We start from the raw sequence: 25220 nt of genomic DNA, 5'->3' as shown, positions 1-25220 counted from the left end.
CTGGGATTGCTGCTGGCAGCCCCAGATCAAAGACCCCAGGGCCAGGACCTGCTGGTGGCTCGTCATCTGCTGTCCTGCAGCCGTTCTTGGGCGGTGAGCTGGCCACCAGCCTGGCAAACAGACCCCCTGCCACGGGTGGGTCGAGCCTCTCTGCAACCTTCCCAGGCCAGGGGGCAGCACCGGGGGGGTCCCCAGCCAAAACACACCCAGCTGTGTCCTGCAGCCTGGCCACCACCGGCCCAGCCCCACCAGCCCCCCTCCTTGGGGGCAGGGAGGTGCTTCCCAGGGCAGGAGCAGCCACTGTCACCTCCCATGCATCGTCCCCCATGTTTCCAGCTCCGCCAGGACGGCCGGTGGCCACCCCAACCCCGCTGCCCGGCCCTGCAGGTATGTGATGCTCGTGGCGCAGCCCAGGCAGGAGGATCACGTCTGGCCTCCTGATGGACTGTCCTGTGGGACATTTGGTGGCCAGAGACCAAGGGGGCTCTTTGGGGGCAGTAGCCCTGGGGGAGGTGCACCGTGACAAGCTCCTGCACAAGTGTGCATTTTGGGCAGGCTGAGCCTGCCTTCAAGTATTATCCCATCAGCTGGAAAATCCATCCCCACCAAATGCTGTGTTTTATTTAAGAGACGTAAATAGGGAGATGGAGGCTGTAAACATCTCTAGAAAGAGTTGTGGGTGTTTGATTCTCTGCCATCCCCCTCCCACAGTCCTGTACAATGTTTTTCCTCTCCTAATGGTGGTCCTTCAGCATGGTGGTGCAACCAGGCTGGAGCAGGAGGGTACGCTGACCACAAAGGCCATCACAGCTGATTTAGGGCAGCTGCGTACATGAAGCAGAAAAAGGGGTAGGAGCAAGCTCCTGCAAGGGAAGGTGACATGCAGGGTGTCCCAGGCATCTATTGGCAGTGTCCCCCCATGTTCCTGTTGCCCATGCTGTGTGCCTTTGGGAAGCAAAATAATTTCAGCCCTTTGAGTTTTTGGCACAGACCAAAGGCTTTGCTGTAAGTGTGTTTTGGGGTTTGGTTTGTTTTCTTTTCCAGTTGCAGCTGCACCCCTCTATGGGTACGGGGCTCGGGAAAATGACCGGGAGTATGTGGAAAGGAAGGTGGATTTTAATTCTCCGCTTTTCAAGCCTGAGACTGGATTCCCATTTGGGAAAACCCTGCGGGACTCTCTCTATGTGAGTCTACCTTGGCTTGCTGTTGGGCATGTGGCCGTCCCCCAGAAACCTCGGGAGGCACCAGGGTCCAGGTGCCTGGGATGGGACCCTTCTGAGGGCAAATCAGCTGGGATGCTGCCGGGGTCTGTTTGCAGCAGGAGGTGACTTTGTGGCCCCTTTGGTGGTGGCAGGTGGTGGCCTTCCTTGGGCATCGCTCAGAGTGGGTTTGGAAATGGGAGGGCTGCCACCCCTGTGTCAGGGGCTCCCGTTGGTCCTGACCTCACCTGATGGAGGGATCCCTCTGCTCAGTTTACAGACAACGGACAAATCATTTTCCCAGCCTCAGATGACAGCATCTTCACATATCCCAACCCTCCTCCCGGTGGCTTCAATGGCCATGAGGAGGTTCCCATGATCGCTGTGTTTTGGGACAATGCTGACTTCTCCAGAGGCGTTGGCACCACCTATTACCAGGTGAGTGAAGCCACCCAGGTACATGGTGGCATGAAACTTTTGGTGATAAACTCATCACCTGTTCTATGGATGTCCCTTGAGATGTGTAACTGATGGACCCCACGAGCAGTGTTTCCCTTTTCTGGGTCAAATCTAAGAGCTGTTGGTCATGTGAGTGTCACCTCTTAAGTCACCCAGATCTTACCCAGACAGTCACAGCACTCCATGCGTGACCCCAGCATAGACCTGTCTTTGCCCTACTGGGAGCTAACAAAGCTGTGGGTGTACCCAACCTGCAGGAGTTCCTCACCCTCAACACGGCCAAGCCACCATTCGTCCGCGATGTGGAAGCAAAGGTTCGGCGGTACCTGAGGTCATCCTACTCCGCAGCCTGGACCCTGAAGATCACCTGGGAGAAGGCACCTGCCTACAGAGCACAGACTGACACCCGGAGGGTAAGGGACTGATGGAGCTTGAGCACTTGTTGAGTTGTCAAAAAAAACCCCTCAAGACCCATGGGCAAGCACCTTGTCTGTGCCTGAGAATAAGAAGCAGTTTTGTGAAAAAGGTCAGTCTTAAAAACTTTTACCAAAAAGAACTAGGCTGTGCCCATGTTTTGGTGGCTTTCAATTTTTTTGGGTGACATCTTTAGCTGAACTCTCCCTGCACTGTAAAATCTTTCACTTTAATGTGGTGGGAGTTTGTTGTGCACCAGAAACACTGCTCTTCAGGAGCATAAAACTGGGTGAATCTGAGGCTTCTCATGGAACAGCATCAAAGTAAAACTATCATATTTTCCATGTAAAATGTGAAGCAGCCCAGTCTGCATTCACCCTGTACACCAGGACCTCAGCCCCACCATTCCCCAGTGAGCACTGACCCACACCCTGAATTTTAAAGCAAACATCTTTGCTTGCTTTCTTACCTGTCTGTAATGCTTCTCCCCAGACGATCACGTATCAAGCTGTCCTGACCACTGATGGCTTCAGGTCCTATGTCCTGATGCTGTACCAGGATGGAGGCATGCGATGGGATTACACCAGGCTCGCTGCCACCAATGTGCTTATCGGCTATACCAGGTACAGCAGGCTCAGCACCCCTACTGCTGCCTCCTCTGAGCACTGGGCTGCATCCCACCCCTGGCTCCAGCTGGTTTAATCCTTCCCCCTGTGTCCCATGAAGTGCCCTGCAAGGATGAGGGCAGCCCAGAGGGGGTCTGCATACCCATATAGCCTAACATATGGGGGTCTCACAACCAAATTTGCCCCGTTAGTGGCTGGATCATGCTGCAGCATGCTGACTTGCTGGGCTGTGCTCATTGTAAGATCCACAGATCCCTCTGGGGTCCCAGGCCTGCAGCATCTTGGTGGTTTGGGTGGAAGGAGTGGGGAACAGGGGTTGTTTGCTGAACTTTGCACCAGTTGAAGGAAGGGATTTCTGCTGCTTGGCCGGAGCAGTTGCTTCCTGCTTCCTTACATTACGTCTTGCCCCATGCATGCTGTCTCCAGGGTTTGCTCATTAGCTGCTTGCTGCAGCTGGGTAAGGAAAAGGTGGTGGGGCCAGGAAGCGCAGGCGGCAGAGGCATGTGTGTGTGCTTGCCTGTGCATGACCGCTCGTGGGTTTCCGCTCCGGATTGCCCTGCAAGCTGCTGGAAACTGTGAAAGCTGCTCACAGGGGTCCTGAGATGTCTGTGGATTCAGCCCGTGATGCAGCAGGAGTGATTGCAGCACTCAAAACTAGCTGCACCTTGCAGAGAGGAGGCAGCAGGCTGGAGGAGCTGGTGCCTTTGCTTTCCTGCCCCTGGAGCTGTGATTTTGGTGCTGTGGGGTCCTGCCGGCTCCATATCAGGGCAGCTGAAGGGCAGGCTGGGACTGGGGCTGGGATAACAACACCCAGGAAAAGCAGCCCCCGATTCTTCCCCTTTCCTCTGCACACAGTGGGGATGGCTTTTACCGCAATGACGACCTGACTCGGAGACCTCCAGCTGCTAAATATCACCCTGACCAGTTCAGGGGCTACAACACAGGTAGTGCCACACAGCCAGGGCAGATTCACACAGCCCCTCGGGGGGTCGGGGAATGGTTGTGTGGGGAGGGGGACATTCCCAGAGGATGAAATCCATCACACTGCTGTGGCAAGGCTCTCACTGAGGCCAGGCTTTTCCCCCAAGCACAGAAAATACTTATCCTGGGTACCAGCTATGCCCTGGAGCTGAAACATCATTGATGTGTCCGTGGACCCTTTTTAATGCAATGGCTCTGTCCCAAGGCTTTCTTCTTTGGCAGGAGCCTCTCCCCCCATTTCTCTGCTACTGGGTAGCTGTTAAACGTGGGGTCCCACAGCTGGGGGTCAATCTGGGCTAAACTTCCAGCATCAGCATTTCTTGCCTCGAGCTGAAAGAGCCCCTGTGGTCCCCTTGGCCAGAGGTAAACAGCTAGTGGTTTCTCTCCCTGCTCAGACCTCCGCGGGCTGTGGATTTACAAGCTGGAGAGCCGTGTGGGTGTCAACTACCGGCTGAAGTGCCTGGCGTGGACAGGGCGGCAGCAGGAGCCGTGGGCATGGAGCCAGGGCCTGCCCACCTGTCCCTGCTCCCTGCAGCAAGGGCAGCAGGACCCACGCTTCAAGAGCAGCCGTAGAGGCAAGTGGACACACTGCTTCCCCACCCTCCTCGTCCCTCAGCTGTCCCTCCCCACCTCCTCTGCAAGGGTGGCTGGGGTCCCTCCTGGCCTAGTGAGCAGGGGGACTCAAGGAAAATGAGGGGGGGTTGCCCTTCCCTGCAGAGATAGAAAAAGCAAGGGCTGACCTGTCCATGTCTTGTTAGCCTGGCTGGAGCTGGTCTAAGCTGCATGGGGACAGTGGGGATGGACCCTCCCCAGCACCAGGGGCTCACGCTAGGGGACCACCTGGGTGGTCTCCATCAGTCCCTCCAAACCCCCATAGCACGGCGGGTGATGCGGTGGGAACAATGGATAACAAGGAGGCAGTGCCGGCCGTGCTGGCCGCCCTGGCGCAGGGATGCTGGCTGGGCAGAGCTGTGCCGAGGCTCACCGCCGCCCCGTTGCAGGCTGGTGGGCTGCCCGGGTGTCCATGCTGCACTCCGCCTTCCCCAACCAGCACGGCGCCGGCGTCCGCTGCCTGTACGACAGCCAGAGCCAGCTGATCGAGGGGCGGCAGGAGAGGTACTGGAGGTCCTCCAGGCAGGCATCGCCATACCGTGGTAAGCGCGGCCAGCCCTGGCATCCCCTGGCTGAGGCTGGCATTGCTGCAGCCTGTAAAGCATGTTAATCTCTGTGCCAGCCTGCTTCCTGATACGCTGCTGCCCTTGGAGGGAGCGTGAACTTGCCAAAAGTCAAGGCGAGCCTTCTCAGGGCCAGCCTGTCCCCCTCTCCTCTCCCCGTCATCCCCGTACTCTCCTTTTTGCCTCCAGACCAGGAGCTGAAGTTGTATGACTGGTGCTGTAACCAGGCGGGCAGTGCCCACCTCTGCGCCCGCTACACCGAGAAGAGACCGAAGATTGGCTGTGATGGATACCAGTCACCTGACACGGGTGGGTCTGCAGCCCATGTGTGCCAGGGTGATGCCGTCTTGATGCCCAGGACTGGGGAGGGGAATGTCCCAGCCACCCCATAGTTAAGGCAGCAAGAGCCCCAGGCAGATGAGGGATGGGGTTTGCAAATGATGGGCAGATGAGGGAGGGATGTGCTGTGCAAAGGGGCATCTCCCTTAGCACACAACCACCAGCAGAGTCTGGGAGTGACAGCACCAGGATAATAACACAGTTATCCATGTAAGCTGATGCAGGGCTTTCTTGCAACCCTCAGCAGGTTCCTCGGAGGAGACAGAGAGTGACTCGGAGGAGCAGAGAGGTGAGCAGGATTGAGGGTCTCCTCCCCACTGGCCACTTCCCTCGGTCCCTGTCCCCCCATGTGGAAATTTCCCTGGGGCTTCCAGCTCACCCCAGGCCCCCAGGGAGAAGGTGGCTGAGCAATTCTCATTTCTTCTTTGCAGACGGAGAGCACGAGTAACTGGAGCATTACACACCGGCAGCAAGGTCTGGGCCATGGCTGATCATCTGAGTCCTTTGCTCCTGCTCATCTTGTGTCCCCCTGCTTCCCCCAGAACCCATCACTCCTGCCCACCATGCAGGGCGGCTCAGCTGAGCTCAGCTGCAGCTGAGAGGGTGCCCATGAGCACCTCCTTGCTGGCAGGGAGGTGGGCAGGTGCCCCCACTGCATACACCACCCCCTGTCCCCCCCTACATCCCACTGTGCCTCCCATGCTGTGGGGTGAGGTTAGACCCCTGGCACTTGGGAAAAGGGGTTTTGCACTTCGCATTGGTTGACTATGGCCAAGCCCTGTGGTGCAGCAGGCTCCCTCCATGAGCTGGTCCTATCTTGTCCCTGACTTCTGACTCCCAGCCATCCCTCCCCAGGTGGTTCCCAGGCCCTGTGCCCAGGAGAAGGGGCAACTCTCTGGATCAAGCCAGTCAGCTTGACACCTCTGCTGGGGGTGTGAGGGCAAAACACAATCCCATGATCAAAAACGTTGGAAGAAAAATAATTTTTTTGTGTGTAAGAGAGCACCTGCCTTTCTTAAAAAAAAAAATAATAATCATTGTCAAATCTTGTCTGTTCAATAAAGCCTCCAAGGGGTCTGAGCATTGCTGATCCTGCAGCAGCCCTGTCCTCTGCTAAACTGGGGTGGGAGGTGGTGGTGAGGGCAGGCTTGGATTGCAGGATGCCTCTGCCCTTGGAGTTGGTGCTGGTGCTGTGAGCGTACCACCTGCAGCTAAGCCAGGCTCTAGGGCAGCGGGGCTGGACCTGGGGTCTGCTGGGATCTGAAACATCCTGCTTGGGTGAAGGGCTGTGGGCTTTGGGGGGGTCACAGCCTGACCTGCATGATCTGAGCCACTGTGAGCAGTGCCTGGGGAGAACAGGAGAACAGCTTTGCAAGGGGAAGGAGGAGATGAAGCAACAAAAAAAGCTACATCCATCTTCTCTTTGGTCCTGTGGACAGGACCAGCAGAAAGCAGGGACTTGAGAGCTTGGTGATGGGGAAGCAGGGCTGGCACACAGGCACCATGAGGTGCAGGCAACTTAGCAGCATGCCATCATTTTTGTTATATTCTATTTTATTCCTAATTGTAGAGGAATGAAGCTGGGTTAATGAACATCAATAATATACAGCTGTGGGCTGGCTTCAGGGGCGGTGGGTTGGCTGATGAGGATAAGGTGCAGCTGTGGCTGTTCTGTTAAGTGGTTGAGAGCCAACGAAGAGAGAGCAGTCAAGGAAGAGAGAGGAGGAAGAAGCGTGCCCTGGGTGAGGAGAGACTAGGAGAAGGCAGCAGAGGGACTGGCGTGAAGAGTATGCTGTGGTGTGATGGTAAAAGACCTTGTTGCAGCTGGCTAGTTTGGAGAGTGCTGCAACACCTAATGGGTTATAATGGCTCATTGCCCGACCTGACTCTGCTATCCGTGGCTGTTCTGGGTCCAGTTACGTTGCACTAGAGCATACCCCAAAGCAGACATGCTCGGGGACTAGCTCGGTTGTCTCTTCAGGGGAAGGTGAAATCTTCTGGCTTTGGCCACTGAACATAAACCCACATTCTTCATTCAAAAAAGAGCACCTCCTCCAGAGTGGATCCTCCCACAACTGCAATAGACAGCTGCCTGTCCCCTGCCTCCATGCGGGTGCCATTGCCGGAGAGCCTGAGAGTGGCAGGGCCAGCAGCAGCACTGGGTCCTCCTGAGCCCAGAGGCGGTGGGGCAGGGCTGGTGGCAGGCTAGGGCTGCAGCGGGGGCTGGCTCGGGGGCCTGATGTGGGGTCTCTGGATCCTTATCTGTAAAGGAGGGACAGGCCATGCCGTGCTGTCAGGGCTGCATGGGCTCTGCTCTTTGCAACAAGCTCAGACAGTGGTGCAGACCCTAATGGCAGCCAAAGCATCCGTGATGCTCCAGGAGGAGGCACAGCTCCTGAGCGTCTTTGAGGCACAGGATCAGGACATCAGTTCCCAGCCTACAGCCCCCCACCCTCGCCCCTCGCAGGTACAACCCCTGGGCAGACCTGGACAGAGGGGTCAATGGCCTGGAGCTGTGGTTCCCAACACCTTTCCAGGGAGTGGGGGAGCGTGGGCTCTGCTCGCTCTCCTGCCATCATCAGAGCTGGAATGGGGAAGATGAGCAGAGCCTGAAGAAGACTGGGGTGAAGCAGAGCCAGGGTGGTGGTGGGGGATTGCAGGGATGTACTCACAGGACAAGGGCTGTGTCCTCCAGAAGGTCTCCTTGGCCCTGGGGGGGGGGGGAAGCAAAAAGGGGACAACATGTTGGGGTGGGGATGGGAAAGCCCCTGTTTGGTCCTGTCCTGGTGCCTGGGTCGGATGGTAGAGGGGAGCAGTGACTGAGTGTGGGGGCAGGATGGGACAATGAGAGGAGGAAGAGCCCCAGTTCTTGGCACACACAATTTCTTGTCTTGCCACAAGTGCAAAGGAACAGCGGCGCTCCCCAGAGAGCTCTGGCACCAGGGCTGTCAGAGAGCCAGCAGCAGGGGCAGGGGACAGCTCTGACCGGTGCAGAGGGGCTTGGGGCACTGAGATTCCCCTGAGCATGGATGCCATGCCGGGACCAAGGGCTGGGGAGGAGGGAAGGAGATGCTGGTGCTTCCACCCCAGCCTTGCACCTCGTCAGCCATCTGCTATGCCCCTGCTCTGCTGGAAGGCAAGGTCCAGTCCTGCAACCACCTTTTCCTTGCTCCAGACCAATGTGAATTGCAGCAGAAATAATTTGGGTGGTATTCAAATTATAATTAAATAGAAAGCCCATCTGCAACTGAGTGCTGGGTGGGATGATGAAGAAATGCAAATACTCCCTGACATGAGGGAAAAAGGGAAATTAATGTTCAACCCACTGACATTGCAGCCCTGAGCAGCAGGTGACTGGGAAAGGGGCTGGAAGATGCTAAAAGATCATCCAGCCCAGACCCTTCCCCAGGGCAGGCTCCCCCTGCCCAGGCCAGGTGGGTCCCACCAGTCGTGGGTCTTCCAGAGATGGATTTTCCACTAGTTTTTCTTCCTGACATCTAACCTTCTTCCCAGCCGCACCCACAGCACCCACCCCTGTGCAGGTCCAGCCCATGGCTCACCCCCGGTGCTGGCGGCGGCGCCTGCGGCAGAGGCACAAGGCCAGGCAAGCGGTGGTGAGCAGGAGGCAGAGCAGAGCCAGGGCTCCCAGCAAGATGCCGAGGAAGGCAGCGAGGCTGATGGCCAGCCGCTCGCACCGGGCACCAGCGGGGGAGAAGATGGAGAAGGGGAAGCAGCTGTGAATGGGGAGGGAGGAATGGTGATGCTGTGGGAAGAAGCGGCCATGCTGGGTGGCCTCATCCACCCCCAGCACTGCTGCTACCTGCAAGTGGGACCCTCAGGCAAGTGCTGGCACTGGCCGCCGTGCTGGCAGTAGCCGGTCTTGCAAGGGGAGATGCAGATGAAGCCGATGGTCCCTGTGTAGTGGAGCTGGTAGCCCTTGTAGCCGTACAGACCGCAGGGAAAATAGTACCTCAGCTCAGCCACTGTCACTTGGGGAGGGAAGGCATGGGTTCAGCCATGAGGTAGCATCCCCTTGATGCTTTCCTAGGTCTCCCTGAGATGGATCCATGCCCGGCATGCAGACTGCTGGTCACCCGCTTCCCCCCACGGGCACTACCCAAACCCCAGGGCACACAGATGATGGGGACAGTGGAGTACTCCTCGAGGCTCTCCAGCTTGGTGCTGGGAGAAACTCACGCTTCACCAGGTCGGTGATGTTGTCCTGGTGCAGGCGCTGGAAGAGGAGGTGTGCGCCCACCTCCCGTCGCCTCCGCCGGCTGTTGAAGGCAGCGGTGATGGCCCCCGGCAGCTCCTCGTTCAGGAACTGGATGATGGTGCTGTGGCTGTCATAGGCAAACTCGGACACTACCACGAAGGTGAAGCCATCACTGTCTGTCCTGCAGGGAAAAGACCGGGCTGCTGGCAGAGCCTGCATCACAGCGTGGCCAAGCCTCCCCATGCCTCCATTTCCCCATTTGGAGGGTGGTAAAGAAAGGATGAGGCAGAAGGTGCCATGAGGCTTATGTCTCCAAGGGTTTATCAGCATCAGGGCTGGAAAAACAGACTCTGGGGTGGAGGAAAATGCCCTCTGTGTCCCAAAAACCCTGTGGCTCCATGCCTAACCCTGCCCCACTGGCTCCCTGGGCTGGGCACAGGGCTGCTCCACAATTGACTCACGTCTGGGTGACGTTGGTGTTGCTCTGGAAAGCCTTTACTTCAAGGGAGCCCAGGATGGCTGAGACCTGTCGGGGGAGGGGGGGGGAGGGGGGAGCAGGTTGGCATTAGGGGAGGGCAGGACTGCACCAGCACGGGGAGAGGCTGAAGGGCACCACAGGCACCGCAGTGGAGCTCCAAGGGCTGCTCTGGCCTTTTGCTCATGAGCCAGGGACCTGGCACATGGCCACGGCCACAGCTGGCATCATGTGGCTGGCACTGCCTCCCTCCAGCCCTGCGGATCCACTGGGGATCCCTGAGGATCCCACAGGAGGGGAGCACATGGAGGCACAGGCACCCCAAGCTGCCATGCTTCCTGAAGTGCCAGTGCATCCCCCTCCCCGAGGCCATCCCTGGTGACTTACGGTGCTGTTGACTTCCCCGACAGTGGCATTTCGCAGTGTCCTGACCAGCAGCTGAACACTTCTCCGAGGGAGATCTGCAGGGGAAGCCGCAGCCACGGCTCTGGCATCCCAGGGTTGGGGCAAGCAGGGTTGGGGTTCAGCCCCCACTGGGCACAAGGCACCTACCTGTGCTGGGCAGCGGCTGAAAATCCCCTCCTGCCACGAGGCAGCGCTGGTCGGTGAAAGCTGGGGGGCAGGCGCAGGTGGGGGTGCAGGAGATGGGGTGCAGATGGCAGCGTCCCCCGTTGTTGCAGTAGCCCTTGGGGCAGGAGCGGGAGCCACAGGTTGAGCCACAGCCTGGCCCCTCGCCTGCAGGATGGGAAGCTCAAGTCAGGTGGAGGGACAAGCCTGGCTGCAGGGGAAGAACCCCAGCACACTGATCCACCCCCAGCCTCTCTGTAATGACTTTAATCCAAGTTTTGTATTCTTTTTAATGTGTTAAGACTTTAGTATGAATTCACAGCCTCAAGGAAAAGCCCTGCATCCCCTCCTCCCAGCTGGAGCCTTTTGCCCTTATGAAATCCCAGCCTGCTGCATTAGAACAGGAACAAAACCCATCACCCCAACACTGCCACAGCCGTCTGAAAACAGGATTAGATTTTAGCCTCCCCCAACCTCCATATATGCATTGGAATTTTGACGGGATGAGATTTTTTTTTTTCTCAAAAAGAAAAATTGCACAGGAGAAATTTCCCTCCCCAGTGGATTAGTGAGATTTGTAGCCTGGGAGCATGAGGGGCAGCTGGACTCTGGTCCCCTCTGGTAAGGACAGCAAGGGCTTGGGCACAGAGCTCAGCCAGCTCCCGCTTCTCTCCGGCCAGTTTGGGTCCAACAGGAGCCCTCTTGCACTGAGGGCTGGGGGGTGATGGGGATGAGGACCATGCCTGCCAGAGTGCCGTACTCACCCTCCTCACCATCTGGGCAGGAGCAGGCATAGCTGCCCACCGTGTTGGTGCAGGTGGCATTCCCCAGGCACGCTGTCCCCTGCGCACACTCATCGATATCTGCTGAGGCAATGCAGCATGGCACGGGGAGCTGAGGCAATCCTGCAGGCACCCCGGGTTCCCAGTGGCCATGGTGAGCCCTTGTCACCTGAGCAGTGCCGCCCGTCACCGGTCAGGCCAGCAGGGCAGGGGCCACAGCCAGCGTGTGAGTCACAGCCCACGCCGGGGAAGCATCCCTGGGCACAGGGGTCTGGAGGATCCTGACAGAAGGGACCTGAGTAGCCGCCCTCGCACCTGCAGGCTGCCAGCTGTGGGAAGGGGATGGTGACACTGGCTTAGGGGACATGAGCAGGATGGGTGGGCAGAGAAGACAGCTGGCATGGGGACAGACACTGTGGCACCGGAGGAGCTTTCTGGCACACTACCTGCAGGGAGGACCCCCCGAGGGTGATGGTGTTGCTGTAGTCACACTCCTGGCTCCTACTGCAGTTGCAAAGGGTGAAGCGAAGCTGGAGGAGGGCAGAGAGGTTGTTGGATCCGACAGCCTCCAGGTTGATGGTGAGTGGGGCCATCCCACGGGGCTCCCATGTCAGGGTCCCGCTCTCTGCCAGGGGGAGAGGTGGGAGTTAGAGGAGGTGGCAGAGGAAAGGGGCTGGGTGGCTGGTACCCACCCATCCCATCCAAGCTGTCCCATCTCTCCTTCCTTACCCGATATGTTGAGCTCTGGCGAGAGGTGGGGGACAAAGTGTGCACCCACCCCCATGGCACGGTACTGCCTCCTGACCCTTTCTGTCCTGAAGGCAGTGAGCGACGGGTCACCAGTGATGACAGGAGGGAAGGCACCTGAGGAGAGAGCAGCCCAGCACACAGCTGGTTGTTTGCTACATGGCCTTGGCACCCCTAAGCTCTGAGTCCCTCCTGGTGAGGATAGGACCCCAGGCACGTGCTGCCATGGCCACGCACTGGCAAGGACCTCATGTTGCACAGCATGATGACATCTCCCAGGCTTGGATACTAGCCAGTTGGGTAATGCAACTCCAAGGCCTTGGTGACTTCTCTCCTGCTCACACGGAGCAAGAGAGCCCAGGGAGGGAGCAGGGCACTAACTGGTTTCCCAAGCCGTGCCCTCTTGAACATGGGGATCTGCTCCACTCACTGAGTACTGTCTTCTTCTGCTGAAAGTCGGCTGCGAGGCTCTGGGTGGCCAGGCCCAGGGCCATGTCCCCTGTGCTCAGGGAATCGTAGATGCACTCCTTGCTGCTGTGGCACTGAGAGGCTGCCAGCTGGTACTGGCTTTCATTCTCCTGCCGCAGCCAAGACAAGAAGATGGGTGTGAAGTTCAGTACTGGTGAGTCCATAGGCTGAGCAAACAAGCTGTGCTCTCCAGCAGCCCCTGCAAGAGAGCACACCATGGGTACGGCCTTGGGTTTTTAAGGTTTCTTATATTTTAGGGCTCATTTCCACAGAGCAGTGAGGAGACCAAAGGGCTTCCCTGGCATGACTTTTGCTCAGGCAAGTCTCTAAATGTCTCCAGCAAAAGCATGGCCGGAAGGTGCAGGAATGGGGGGATTGTCAAAGTGGATCCTGAGCCTGGACTTACAGGTCATCCCATAGCTGTAGATCTCCTCCTCACTGCTGTTCACAGGGATGCTTGTACCATTCGGCATCTGGAAGTCATCTACAGGGTCGTGGTCCCACACACCTGGTAGAGCATCACCAGAGGATTGGAGTCCCCCACGCTGGGGTTGACCTCCTCTCTGGTGCTGGCTGGTGTTTAGTTTAGACCCAGGGGTTGTCCCTACCCTCACAAGCACATTCCCCCAGCATTTTCCAGCCTGCTTTAGGGTGGGAAGGAGACTTTTCACCCCAGCTCAGCAGCGGTGCCAGAAATCCTCACCTAGGAGGCCCTTAGTGCTGTTGCGGTACCGATCGGGCAGGCTGCAGACCACGCTGAGGATCCCGGAGTTGGCTGAGATGGAGACGGCAATGGCCCCATCGAAGATGGCTGTGATGGAGGAGGTGTTGACCAGCAGGACACCAGGGCTGTAGTATACCTCGGCACTCATGTCTGCAGGAGAAGGAAAGCACAAGAAGGAGGGTCCACGCAAGGCTGGGATCTAAAATGATGCCCCTGAATTTGGGGAAGGGAGCACTCCACGTCCACCTCAGCTGCATCAGAGGCAGGGTGCAGGTGGGAGATGTTTGATGGAGCTCAGAATGGCTGCCCTTGTGCTGGGCAGGGCCGGTCCCCACGGGGTGGGGACACCCCTCCCTGCAAATACATTTAACATTGTCACCCCAGATATGTTTAACATTTAGCTGTACCTCCTGCTCACCTTGGGAATAGGAAAACTGGATGGTTTCATCATTCAGGAGGACTTGGATGTCACCCTGGCTCCCCAAGGTCCACTCAACCTGAAAATTATGGTGAATGTCCCAGTCAGCCTCTCTGCTCGTCCCTTCCTGCTGTCCCCACATGCTGGGGACGCTCAAGCTAAACCCTGTCATCCTCCAGCCCTGCTAGAGAGGCTCAGCCCCAGGGGCTGTGTTGGTGTGCTTTTCACCCCAGCAATACACAATACAGCAGCTTTGATGGCCGCACAGAAGAGGACAGCAAGGTGTCCCCCATCACTGCTGGCATGAGGCATGCACAGGCCACCGCCGCTGCTTGGCTGACCATGGCAGCATGGAGAGCTGTGCTGGTGGGCTCCAGCCCCTGAGCCCCCTCTTCATGCTGCTCAACAGCTGCTTCTGCTGACGCCAGGAGACTTTGCTTACTGAAACGGGTGTGGGGAGCAATTCTGCAAAGCAAGGAAATGTACGTGCTTGTGCTAATGTGTCCAGAGGAGAGCAGTGGTTAGGGCAAAGGGTGTGGGGCAACAACGGTAGAGCAGACCATGTTCCTGCAGAGCTCCAGGCCCTTGCTGGCCAGCTTGCTAAAGGTGTTAGAGGTGTGTTCCGTTTGTCTTAGTCCAACCCACCACTACTAACACTTTGCTAGGGTCATGGGAAGTGGCAGGAAGAGGAAGGGAGATGCTCCTCAAGTCCCAGCCACTTGTAGGTGATGTAGAGATGATGCCCAACCTGCCAGATGGGTCTCTCCCATTAGAAGCTCAAACTGATACCCAGGTCATTCCTACTCACTGTTGTGGTGGTGGCAGAGATGTACTTGGCAGCAAAGGCCACAAAGTTGGTGGCCTGGGCCGCGCCGGTCTGGGCCGTGCGCCCGTGCAGCATGAAGCTGGTCAGGGCATCACTGGCCAGCAGCAGGACAAAGTCCCCGAGCCCGTTGAAGGTGTAGGTGAGTCCATCCAGGGTGGTGATGTGGGGGTCCCCGAAGGCAACAGCTGGGGTCCAAAGGAGATGGAAGCGTGTTGGTGGGAGGGAGAAAAGCAAATGCTGGTGTCATTGCACAAAGGAGAGCAGCCCCCAGTGCTGCACTGGGCTCAGCAGTCCCCACTGGGATGCTGTGCGTCCGTGGCTAATGCATAGGGTCGGCATACAGCCGTGCCATCCACCCAGTACCCTGGCACAGAGGAGACAGAGCCATGGGGACTCACCAGGAGTTGGTGGCACATATCCCTCGCAGCCAACCCGTGGTCTCTTCTCAGCAAACCTGGTGCAGAACTGGGGCTTCCCCACGCGCCGGCAGCACCAGTCGAATGCCTCCAGCTCCCTGTCTGCAGAGGAAGGTGCACAGGTGCTGGGGGGTGTTGGGGTCCCTGCTGCGCCTGCACAGCGCTCGGTGCTCGGGGTGTTTTAGGGCGAGGGAGCTCTGGTGCCCACTTACCAGCAGTGGGGTGGATGGGGAGGCTCCATGCTCTCTCCTGCCAGCCTTCAAGCAAGCTCCCGTCTTGATACAGGCACCGCACCCCGGCTCCAGCCGGGCTGGGGGATGCAGTGCGCAGCATCTTCATGGAGCCGTCCACTGGGCCTGAAATGGTGCGGGGGGGTCATGGCCACCCCCAGAGCAGGAGGGGACACCCTGCCATCCCCCCACCCCACGGCTGGCCCCGGGGGGGCGGCGTTTGGCACCTCTGCTCTGGCGGTAGCGGGGGTCCAGCTCTGCCTGGGGCTGGGCGCAGGGGCACGGCGGCAGCTGGCTGTTCCAGGCGCCTGGCGCTGGCTCCGCTTCCAGCCACGCCAGGCACCGCAGCCTGTAGTTCACCTGGGAGCGACTGTCCAGCCTGTATATCCACAGCCCACGCACGTCTAGGGGAGCAACCAGAGAACAGCACAGCTTGGCCGGGGTCTCGTCTTGCGCTGGGGCCGGGGGGTGGGGGTGGGGCGGGTGAGGGGGGGGGCGGGGCGCGGATCCCGTGGGGACAATCGTCGGCAGCCGTTGACCTCACACGAGGTGTCCAGGCTCCCTCTAGAGCCAGCGTGGCTGTGGCAAGCCACAGCAGGACATGGGGCACCTGTGCTCTGCTCTTGGCGGCCAGCCCTTGCCCAGTGGCTTTGCTGGCCCATCACCTTGCAGGGATGTGTGCGAGGGATGCCAGCAGAGAGCACGCCACTCCCTCCATCCCCACCCACCCCAAGGGGTCCCCCAGTGCCGTACCGGTGCCAGCGCTGCTGTACTGGTCGGGTCGGTACTTGACAGCTGGTGGCTTTTGAGTCAGCTCGTTATTTTGGGCATAGCCATCACCACTGTGTGGAGAGAAGTTTTGGGGTCACCCTCCCAACACAACCCTCCTCCACTCCCCGTAGAGCAGCTGGGGTGGGAACTGCTGCGGTTTGCAGGAGAGGCAGTTTAAACAGGACAGGGATGCTCTGTGGGTGGGACCTGGGCTCTCCTGAGGATAATGTCTCTGATGCTCCCAACATAGTGCTGGGAGAAATTGCTGCTGTCCCAAAATGCAGCCACACATGCACAGCACCTGGAGAAGCCGATCAGCACGTTGCCTGCAGCCAGCTTGCTATAGTCCCACCGCATCCCGCCATCCTGGTAGAGCAGCAGGGCGAAGGAACGGTTCCCATCGGTGGTGAGGACCGCCTGGTAGGTACTTGTCTGGAGAAATCCAGGACACCCCCTTAGCACCCCCAAAGCCTCCCCAGCTCTCCCCACAGTGCAGACTGAAGTGGTGAGACCCAAAACAAGTTGTGGGAGACAAGCAGCCCAGCCCTGCCCCAGCTGTCACTGGTGGCAGTCCCCTCTATCACCTGGGTCCCCCACTGCTCACCTGAGAGTCATCCTGCTGGGACGGGTACGCTGGAGCTTTCTCCCATGTCACTTTCAAGGTCCATTTTGCTGCGTAGGAGGTTTTCAGATATTTCTCAATCTTTGCTTCCACGTCATGGACAAGGGGATCTTTAGTAGAGCTGAGGGTGGAGTACTCCTACCAGTTGGCAAGACAGAGGGTGAAATGGGTGAACTGGGAGCTGGGCTTTCCCAGGAGAACATCTTTGGTGACCCTGACCTGGTACCAGGTGGTGCCGACACCCTGAGAGAAATCTGCGTCATCCCAAAAGGCAGCCACCATCGGCAAACTCTCCTGGCCGCTGAAGCCCTGGGGAGGTGGGTTGGGGTTGGAGGGGACGTAGTTGTCAGTGGGTGGGAAAATGATCAGTCCGTTATCTGTAAACTAACCAAAATAATTCATTGTTTGCTGACATCCTAGGCAGCTCCTGGGATAGCTTTTAGCCTCCACGGGGAAGCAGAAATCAGCCATTTTAAATAGGAAAAAACCCAAAACATTCAGGTGAAATTTGGTTTCTGCTCCATTTCATGGGATTTTTTCTACCAAAGAGGCTGCACATTCCTCACATGTTCAGCAAGGGGGGAACTCACATAGAGAGCATCGTGCAGCGACTTTCCGAAGGGGAACCCAATCTCTGGCTTGAACAGGGGGGAGTTAAAATCCACCGTTCTCTGGACGCATTCTTGGTCCCTTCCCTCCATGCCGAAGGGGTAGAGTGAGGCTGCTGGTACTGACACAGGCAGGACATTAATCAAAAAGTGAAAAAACATTAATGTCTACTCCATCCTTCCTGCAGCCAGGGTAAACTCACCTGTTTGCTGCCAGGATGCTGTGCCTGCACCCCACGCCCACAACCAGACCAGCGCTCTGACAGACTGCAACCCATTTTTTAACCAGTTTTTAACTTGGAATAGGATGCTCTCAGATGTCCAGTTTCACCTTTCCCCATGAATCTGGCAGCCTGATGTGCAATGTAGATGAGTCTCCCCAGGCTGGGCTACACCCTCAGCCATCACAGTGCTTGGCTGGCTGACAACCCCCTCCTGCTCTTTGCTTGGAAAGAATAAAATCTACTTACTGATAAGCCCGTGGGTGGGTTGGGGCTCAGGGGCAGGATTTTTGTGGCTGGTGGTGGTGTGGGCAGGTGTGCTTGGTGCTGTGGCTGATCCCCTCTGAGAGCCAAAGGCAGAAACTGGGGTGGTAACAGGGCTGGTGGTGGCTGGTGGTGTGACCAGTGATGTGGTGCCTGGGGCTGGGAGAACTTCTACCTCCTTGGCTGGGCTCACTGGGGTTGTAGGTGCAACAACCACAGTGCTGCCAAAAGCAATGGCTGCAGTGCTGCCTGCAGTGGTGCCTGTGGTGGTCCCTGCAGTGGTGCCTGTGGTGGTCCCTGCAGTGGTGGCCGTGGTGCTCCTTGCAGCAGTAGCTGTGGTGCTGCCTGCAGTGATGGCCATGGTGCTGCTTGCAGCAGTGGCTGTGGTGCTCCCTGCAGTGGTGACCATGGTGCTCCCTGCAGTGGTGGCGGTGGATCTCCTTGCAACAGTGGCTGTGATGCTGCCTGTAGTGGTGCCTGTGGTGCTGCCTGCCATGGTGGCTGCGGTGCTCCCTGCAGTGATGCCTGTGGGGCTGCCTGCAGCGGTGGCTGTGGTGGTCCTGCCTGCAGTGGTGGCTGTGGTGGTCCCTGCAGTGGTGGCCGTGGTGCTCCTTGCAGCAGTAGCTGTGGTGCTGCCTGCAGTGGTGCTTGTGGTGTTCTCTGCAGTGATGGCCATGGTGCTACCTGCAGCGGTGGCTGTGGTGCTTCCTGCAGTGATGGCTGTGGTGCTACCTGCAGCGGTGGCTGTGGTGCTTCCTGCAGTGGTGACCATGGTGCTTCCTGCAGTGGTGGCTGTGGATCTCCTTGCAGCAGTGGCTGTGATACTGCCTGTAGTGGTGCCTGTGGTGCTGCCTGCCATGGTGGCTGCGGTGCTCCCTGCAGTGATGCCTGTGGGGCTGCCTGCAGCGGTGGCTGTGGTGGTCCTGCCTGCAGTGGTGGCTGTGGTGGTCCTGCCTGCAGTGGTGGCTGTGGTGGTCCTGCCTGCAGTGGTGGCTGTGGTGGTCCTGCCTGCAGTGGTGCTTGTCCTGTTCGCTGCAGTGATGGCCATGGTGCTGCCTGCAGTGGTGCCTGTGGTGCTGCCTGCAGTGGTACTTGTGGTGTTCCCTGCAGTGCTGCCTGCAGTGGTGGCTATGGTGCTGCCTGGTGTAGCAGCTGTGATGCTGCCTGCAGCAGTGCCTGTGGTGCTCCCTGCAGCAGTGGTCATGGTGCTGCCTGCAGCGGTGGCTGTGGTGTTCCCTGCAGCGGTGGCTGTGGTGCTGGCAGTGATGGCTGTGGTGCTGCCTGCAGTGGTGCCTGTGGTGCTCCCTGCAGCGGTGGCTGTGGTGTTCCTTGCAGTGGTGGCCATGGCGTTGCCAGCAGTGATGGCCGTGGTGCTGCCTGCAGTGGTGCCTGTGACGCTTCCTGCAGTGGTGGCCGTGGTGCTCCCAGCAGTGGTGGCCGTGGTGCTCCCAGCAGTGGTGGCTGTTTTCTTCCCCCAGGCAGGTGCCCCTAGAGATGTTCGGAAGCCAGGAGGTGACGTGCTCACAGGCTGTCCCATGGCATGGTTGCTGATGGCTGTGGGAGAAGTGATGCTTGTTGCTGGCTTGGGAGGGGTCTGCCTGGCTGCAGTGGTACTCCCGGCACCTGATGGGGACACAGTTGTAGTCTCCCACACGTGTGCATGGCCAACAGCCAGCGAGGAGACTGCAGCCATGGTCTCATCCTCAGCAACCAGGCTGACAGCCCTCAAGCCGGGGTCGCGGGTGCTATCAGTGGCCTCAGAGTATGGCCTCATGGTGGCACGGGGGCTGCGTGGAGCAGAGGCACTGCTGAGACTGGCGTCACCTGCTCCCACTGCTGGACCATTGATGGTGATGCTGGGGGTGACAGAAGGTGCCACCACCACCAGATGGGTGTTCCCAGGGACAGGAGAGGAAATACTGACATCTGGCTCAGCAGTGCTGTGAGCGAGGCCAAGGTAAGGTGTCACAACCAGCTCTGGAGCTGTGGGTGACACCATACGCATGACAGCCACTGCTGTAGGTCTTTTGCTGCCTAGGGCAGAGCGTGCCGATGGGGTGGCATCACTGGTGCTTGGCTCAGCCGCTCCAGCCATAGGAGTGGGCAACCCCAGGAGCAGCTCTGCAGGCCCATTCTCTGTGGTGGGAGAAGCCATATCCATGTCCAGGTCCATGTCCAGGTCTGTGGTGGGCTTAGCAGTATGATAGCTGTGGTCCAATGCAGCTGCGCTTTGCTGAGCAGTGATGCTGGCTGTGGTGGTGGGTGGCACTGGTGGGGCTGTCCCGCTTTGCTGAGCAGTGATGCTGGCTGTGGTGGTGGGTGGCACTGGTGGGGCTGTCCCAAGGGTGGTGTCACTACTGTCAGGCATACCTGTTGTGGCACCCAACCTCGCGTTTTCAGCCAGGGTTGAGCCTGGAGCTGTCCGTGTGACTCTGCGATCTTCTGCTGGCTGGGACTTGCCCCCACCTTTGTCCATGGCTGTGTTTTTAGGGAGAAGCAGTGTCACAGGCTGGGGTGTCTTGCCAGTGGTGGTGCTGAGGAGGTGGCTTGCCATGGCCTGTGCTGGGCTGGGCTTAGCCACGGCTGGTGGGGCTGAGCGACCACCCCTGGGAGCCAGGAGAGGCAGATCCGCTGTGGGCCTGGTTTCTGGAGCATCCGTCCCTTGGGCAGGTGGCTCTGGTGATGGCCCAGCAGTGACGATTACGTGGCTGGAAACTGGCCCTGCTGCACTGGCACCTGGGCTCTCCTCTGTGCCCACCTCCAGGGATGTTGTCCCTACCACTCGCCCCATGGTGCTGCCATCCTGGTGGGGGTCACTTGAAGCACCGATTGCTGGCAGTAGAGTGGTCGGGGACATGCCAGCTGCCATCTCTTGGGGGATGCTGGATGAGGACGGTCCTGGAGCCAACCCTGCAGCAGCACTGCCTTTCAGAAGAGCGGGAATGCCTGCTTGGGATACCATGGGGATGCTGGCTGCTCTGGGTACCCCTGGGATTCCTGATAGAGCTGTGCCCGTGCCTGGTACAGTGCTGGGTGACCACGTCTTTGCCCCCAGAGCTGCCCCACGTTGGGGCCCAGCCTGGAGCGGTGGGGCTGGTGCAGGTCCAGGGGTGGCAGCAGTTCCCAAGTGTGCTGAGCTCGCAGTGGGACCAGGCTGGCTGAGGCTGTGAGATGCATCACGCACAGTCAGGGCGGCTCCAGCGTCCCTCAGCCTTGCGGTGGCATCGCCATCGGCCAGTGATGCTGTTCCCATCCCTGCTTTGCTAACTGGAGTGCTGCTAACGAGGGAAGATGGATGGGCAGCTGGCCCAGTCATGATGCCATATGCACCAAGGGGAGATGTGAGTACAGCAGTGGCTTGAGGGGTCCTGTCTGGCTTTGCTCCACCAGCAGCCGTGAGGGACAAGTCCGTGGCTGTGCTGGGTATGGCTGGAAGGGATCTGTCTGCAGCTGTCTTTGCCGTGGTGGCCCCAAGACCTGCTGAGGGGGCCTGGGGGAGCAGAGACCCCATGGAGTGTGGAAAGGGCCCCAGAGAGGGACGACCAGGACTGTTGGGAGTTGTGAAGGGGGACAGCCTCATGCTGAACCCCACTGGGGCGGCCTTGGTCTCCAGGAAAGTGGTGCCTGCTGTGGCTCTGGCGCTGGCCTCACTCTTGACGGACACCAGCTCAGCATTAGAACTTCCCAGAGCTGGCAGTGATGCAGCGGAGGGGTGCTCTGCAGCAGTGACATCCATCACCATAGCCGGTGTGCCCAGAGCTAGTGCAGTGGCCTGGGGGTGAGCAGCAGCATTGGCTCCAGGCAGCCCATCTCCAGCAGTGCCAGGGCCCGTGCTGGGGCTGTGAGTAAGCATGTCTCCTGTGCCCAGCACAGCACCACCAGGCAGCCAGGGTGAAAGGGCTGGAGGTAGCTGAGGGGGGGACACAGGAGAGTCCTGCGAGGCATTGTGGCCAGCATTGGATAAGGCACGTGGCCCTGGCTCTGTAGCCTTGCCGACGTCAGTGGTGGCAGAAGAAAAGGTGACCTTTGCCGAGGATGTGCTTGGGGCTTCTGCAGATGGTGGGGCTGCCATCCTGGCTCCCTCTGTGGCTGTGCTGGGGGGACCCCTGGGGAGGCCAGAGGCAGGGCTGGCTGAGGCTGCTGCTGGCTTCACGGGGCTGCCTGTGTCCCGAGGGATGCTGGCTGCTGTGGCTGGAGGTGAGGTGGCCTTGTCCAGCCCTAGCGTGACCTCCTGGGACAGGAGCACAGCGGTTGCGTGAGACTCAGCAGAGCTCTTGCTGATGCTGGGGGGTGATGTCCCTGTGCTGTGCAATGACACTGTGGTCCATGCTGTCCTCAGCATCCCCTCTGCAGTGACAGCATTGCCCAGCTGCACCAACTTACTGGTATCATCCAGTTTGCCAGGGACTGAGGAAGATGCTTTTGTTCCTGGGGCTGGTTGAGAAGCTGGAACATGTGCCACTGGCAGGGACAGATCTCTACCTGGTGCTGGGGAGGCTCCTCTCAGTGCATCGGCAGCACCTGTGGATGACGTGACCACAGTCCCCTCTTGCACGGGGACAGTTGTTCCCAGGACTGGCTCTCCAGGGTTGCTCTCCAGAGACTCTCTGGACACTTCCACAGCCTGCTTGGGAGCGGTGCTGCTGGTTGATGGTGGTTTGCTTGTCCCCATTACAGCAGGGACAGCTGGAGCTGGGGTCAACGTGGCAACACCCACCACATGCTCCGTTGGCATGAGGGATGGAAGCTGCCTGTGCCAGGTGGTGGTGGGAGCCAGAGAGACACTGGTGGGGTGGCTGGCAGTGCCTGGAGAGGAGACCCCAGCCCTTACCCCTGCCTGGGGGCTGCCTCGCATTGCCAGATCCCCAGGGAAAGCTGCCGTGCTGGGAGGCTGCCCCTGCTCCCCACTGGTCCTAGCTGGGACCAGCACCCTCGCAGTCACCTGCGGCACCAGGCTGCCTGTGGGGCGAGACAAGGCAGCCACGGCTGGATCAGCCCCACCACGGCCCCAGCTGGCAGGAACCTGCCCGCAGCCAGCTGCCTGCCAGCCTTACCTGAGCCGTAGCTGCCCACGGCGGGGGTGGTCCTGTGGGTGGGAGAGGGGTGCTCTGGCCGGGCGGCTGCAGCGGTGGGGAATGCCTGACACATGCCCAGCTCCGGAGGCAGCTGAGCACTGGTGCTGTCGGCTGCAGTGGAGATGCTGCCCAGCTCTGCTGGGGCTGGCACAAGGGCAAGGGGCTGCTCCTCTGTCTCCCCAGCTTGTGCTGGCAGCGGAGCAGGTAGGTGAGGGCACAATAAGGAAAAACAACCAGCCCAGGGTCCCCATCACTCCCATCCCTCCTTCCTGCTGCAGGAGGAAGGTGCCCCCAGCCCTTGGGGCTGGTACCCCCCACCCCAGCACCCACAGCTGGACCAATGCCAAGAGCAAGACTGGCACCTTCCCCACGGGCAAGAGCCCCGATTTGACACACAACACCCCACCCCCATCTTCCCCTGCTGCAGTCAAGGGACCATGCGGAGGCTGTGGCACCAGCGGGCAGACAGGGCAACCCCTGGCTAGGTACCTGGGCTTGAATTTGTAGCCTTCAAGCAGCCGGAGGACTGTTCACAGCCTGTCACCCAGATGGTATCAGCCACCTGGTCAGCCCAGCAGCAGTGCAGGTGACCCTGACACTTACCTGGCAGCACCCAGAGCCCCCACAGCATCCAGCTCCAGAGCAGGCACTGGCCTCGGCACCCCATGGTGCTTCCTCAGCGACAGGGATGGCTGCAGCTTTCCCTGTCCCAGGGGAGCTACGCCACAGGGTGGCTCCGTGGGTGAGCACACCCCCAGGTGGGGGGGACCTGGACACCACGTGCCCTGCCTGGGGCACTGGCGGCTCCGTGTCTCACAGCCTGCCACAGAGGTGGGGGCATCCTAGTCCTGGTGACGCGCTGATGCTGGGGGACACCCACTTTGCCACGGGAGGTTTTAAGGCCCTTTCCCAGGGTGACCTCATGGTTGACACCCCAAAGGTTGGGGTCTCCAGCCCTCAGGGAGCACCTGATGGGCTACAAAGTCACATGGCCCAAAGACTCTGGGGTGGCAAGCGGGGACAGGGGTCCCCAGCTCTTTTGGGAGGGGTGGGTCAGTCCTGGACCCTGCACCCCTCACCCACCCCCCGTTTGCTGCCGGGTCCCTGCCATGCTTGGCCACACGGCCAATAACCCCTGGCAGCCGTTGGCTGGCCGCCAAGGAGGAAGAAGGAAGGAACAGCTTCCCACCGCCGCCTCGGGGTCCCACATGTGAACCCTGCCCCAGCCCCCCCGGCACTGCCCACGGCCCTGCGTGCGGGGTTATCTGTGCCATCTCAGCAACACCCACGCAAGCCTGGCTGGGGTGGGAGGTGTTGCTCCTACCTGGGCAGCAGGGCCAGGCATTGTGCTGGGTTGCAGGTCACCTTCCACCAGGGACAGAGGCCAGGTGCACCCGGCCGTGCAAAGGGACCCAGCTGAGGCCACTGCAGGAAACACACGTTTGCTTCTTCATGGGACCCAGCCCAGCTCTGGAATCCTTTAAGGCCAGGAAATTGTGGGGTTTTTTTCTCCTCGCTTCACTGACGGCCATCCCACCTGGCTGTCATGCCACGGTAGCTGCACTTTAGATGGGGAAACTGAGGCACAGAGAGTCCAAAGCACCTATGCATGGCTGTGCCCACAGCAGCACCAACAAACCTCCCCCACCCCAGGCTCAAGGAGGGCCAGGGGACCAGAGAGGAGCAGACATGGGTGCATAGGGCACACAGGTGATGTGGCCCAGTACCACCAGCCATGGGGAAGAACTCATGGCCATGCTGAGGCAGCCCCTCCTGCCGGGTGACTCAACACGCCTGGCAGGGTCTCTCCTCTGAAGCCACCAACTCTGGAGCAGATGGCATCCTCGGGACAAGGTGCCACCAATGCCCGCGGACCTCGTGGGTTTGGGCACTGAGGTCCTCCTCAACCTGCACAGAAAGCCCTTCCTGATGCTGCAAGGCGGCACCTCAGGGAACCCAGCTAAGGGGTTCCGACACCCGCTTGCAGGGGGGTTAGCACCACTACCTGGCCTGGGACCCCACGGGGGCCAGCCACCCCCCCAGCACCTGGCTCCGGCTGCGCGGTGGCATCTGGTTGCACAACGCCCCTCGCGTGGGTGGGGGCGCGAGGCAGGTCCCGCCGCTCCCTGCCCAGGCATGAGTCAGGCAGTGGCCAGGAGCCCAGTCCCGCGGGGCAAGGGGGGGCCCTGCCACGGGGGCGCCGCCACCAGCAAGCGCTGAACGCTCAGGAGGGGGCAAAACTGTCCCCAGCCTTCAAGCTTTGGGCCTGGGGTAGGACAGCACGTGACTAACTCCAGCAGACCTGGATGGAGAGACCTTTGCACCCCAAAATGGCCTGGGAGCCATCACCGGGGGTGTCTAGGGATGTCTAGAGGTGTCGGTGTCATACAGCTCTCTGGGGATCCCCGGCGCCTGCTGGGCACCAGAGCACACAGGCATCCCCCTCCTGGGCATCCTGCACCTGGGCACCATCCCTGGGCAGGTCCCGCCGGTGACAGTCCTGGCTGCTGGCAGGGAGGAACTGGCACCCATAGAGACATGGCCTGTCACTGCGCGTTGGCAGGGATGAACCTGGGAGATGGCCACAGGCATCCTCC

At 59.6% G+C, this 25220-nt stretch overlaps 3 protein-coding genes across 3 annotated transcripts; 2 read left to right on the top strand and 1 right to left on the bottom strand.

Moving 5' to 3' along the window:
- The first annotated feature begins 326 nt into the window (after positions 1 to 326).
- Positions 327 to 4457, top strand: LOC129785389 (mucin-4-like). The gene is made up of 8 exons (XM_055817386.1): positions 327 to 387; positions 1045 to 1184; positions 1473 to 1637; positions 1916 to 2071; positions 2565 to 2695; positions 3554 to 3642; positions 4075 to 4254; positions 4438 to 4457. The coding sequence occupies exons 1-8, from the start codon at positions 327 to 329 to the stop codon at positions 4455 to 4457; spliced, it is 942 nt and encodes a 313-aa protein (XP_055673361.1).
- A 235-nt stretch (positions 4458 to 4692) lies between these two features.
- Positions 4693 to 5736, top strand: LOC129785423 (mucin-4-like). Its single transcript, XM_055817678.1, has 4 exons — positions 4693 to 4833; positions 5044 to 5163; positions 5438 to 5482; positions 5625 to 5736. Exons 1-4 carry the CDS (start codon positions 4704 to 4706, stop codon positions 5639 to 5641), a joined length of 312 nt encoding a protein of 103 aa, XP_055673653.1. The 5' UTR covers positions 4693 to 4703; the 3' UTR covers positions 5642 to 5736.
- A 1587-nt stretch (positions 5737 to 7323) lies between these two features.
- MUC4 (mucin 4, cell surface associated) lies at positions 7324 to 20024 on the bottom strand. The gene is made up of 28 exons (XM_055817384.1): positions 18761 to 20024; positions 17534 to 18328; positions 17046 to 17185; positions 16675 to 16839; positions 16438 to 16593; positions 16135 to 16265; positions 15816 to 15904; positions 15290 to 15466; positions 15045 to 15188; positions 14815 to 14934; positions 14399 to 14601; positions 13591 to 13669; positions 13152 to 13322; positions 12855 to 12956; positions 12411 to 12647; positions 11963 to 12097; positions 11680 to 11858; positions 11403 to 11562; positions 11216 to 11314; positions 10437 to 10619; positions 10272 to 10345; positions 9871 to 9935; positions 9391 to 9590; positions 9014 to 9182; positions 8754 to 8927; positions 7866 to 7903; positions 7680 to 7777; positions 7324 to 7455 (listed from the first exon to the last, which is right to left on the bottom strand). Exons 1-28 carry the CDS (start codon positions 20022 to 20024, stop codon positions 7399 to 7401), a joined length of 5604 nt encoding a protein of 1867 aa, XP_055673359.1. The 3' UTR covers positions 7324 to 7398.
- Between the last annotated feature and the right edge of the window lie 5196 nt (positions 20025 to 25220).

Source organism: Falco peregrinus, chromosome 12 (genome assembly GCF_023634155.1).
Source record: "Falco peregrinus isolate bFalPer1 chromosome 12, bFalPer1.pri, whole genome shotgun sequence".
In the NCBI taxonomy this organism is placed as follows: Eukaryota; Metazoa; Chordata; class Aves; order Falconiformes; family Falconidae; genus Falco; species Falco peregrinus.
Note: the sequence above shows the minus strand (reverse complement) of the source record. Positions and strands in the feature narration are given on the sequence as shown.

What these genes read in the sequence shown, in the direction of transcription:
- LOC129785389 (XM_055817386.1), top strand. Translation starts at nt 327, where the DNA reads ATGTTTCCAGCTCCGCCAGGACGGCCGGTGGCCACCCCAACCCCGCTG. An exon ending in CCCGCTGCCCGGCCCTGCAG is followed by an intron (nt 388 to 1,044) that starts GTATGTGATGCT and finishes TTTCTTTTCCAG; the next exon opens with TTGCAGCTGCACCCCTCTAT. An exon ending in CACAGACTGACACCCGGAGG is followed by an intron (nt 2,072 to 2,564) that starts GTAAGGGACTGA and finishes GCTTCTCCCCAG; the next exon opens with ACGATCACGTATCAAGCTGT.
- LOC129785423 (XM_055817678.1), top strand. Translation starts at nt 4,704, where the DNA reads ATGCTGCACTCCGCCTTCCCCAACCAGCACGGCGCCGGCGTCCGCTGC. An exon ending in GCAGGCATCGCCATACCGTG is followed by an intron (nt 4,834 to 5,043) that starts GTAAGCGCGGCC and finishes TTTTGCCTCCAG; the next exon opens with ACCAGGAGCTGAAGTTGTAT. An exon ending in ATACCAGTCACCTGACACGG is followed by an intron (nt 5,164 to 5,437) that starts GTGGGTCTGCAG and finishes TGCAACCCTCAG; the next exon opens with CAGGTTCCTCGGAGGAGACA.
- MUC4 (XM_055817384.1), bottom strand. Translation starts at nt 20,024, where the DNA reads ATGGACAAAGGTGGGGGCAAGTCCCAGCCAGCAGAAGATCGCAGAGTC. An exon ending in TGACGGGCGGCACTGCTCAG is followed by an intron (nt 11,315 to 11,402) that starts GTGACAAGGGCT and finishes TTGCCTCAGCAG; the next exon opens with ATATCGATGAGTGTGCGCAG. An exon ending in CTGCCCAGATGGTGAGGAGG is followed by an intron (nt 10,620 to 11,215) that starts GTGAGTACGGCA and finishes CCCATCCTGCAG; the next exon opens with GCGAGGGGCCAGGCTGTGGC.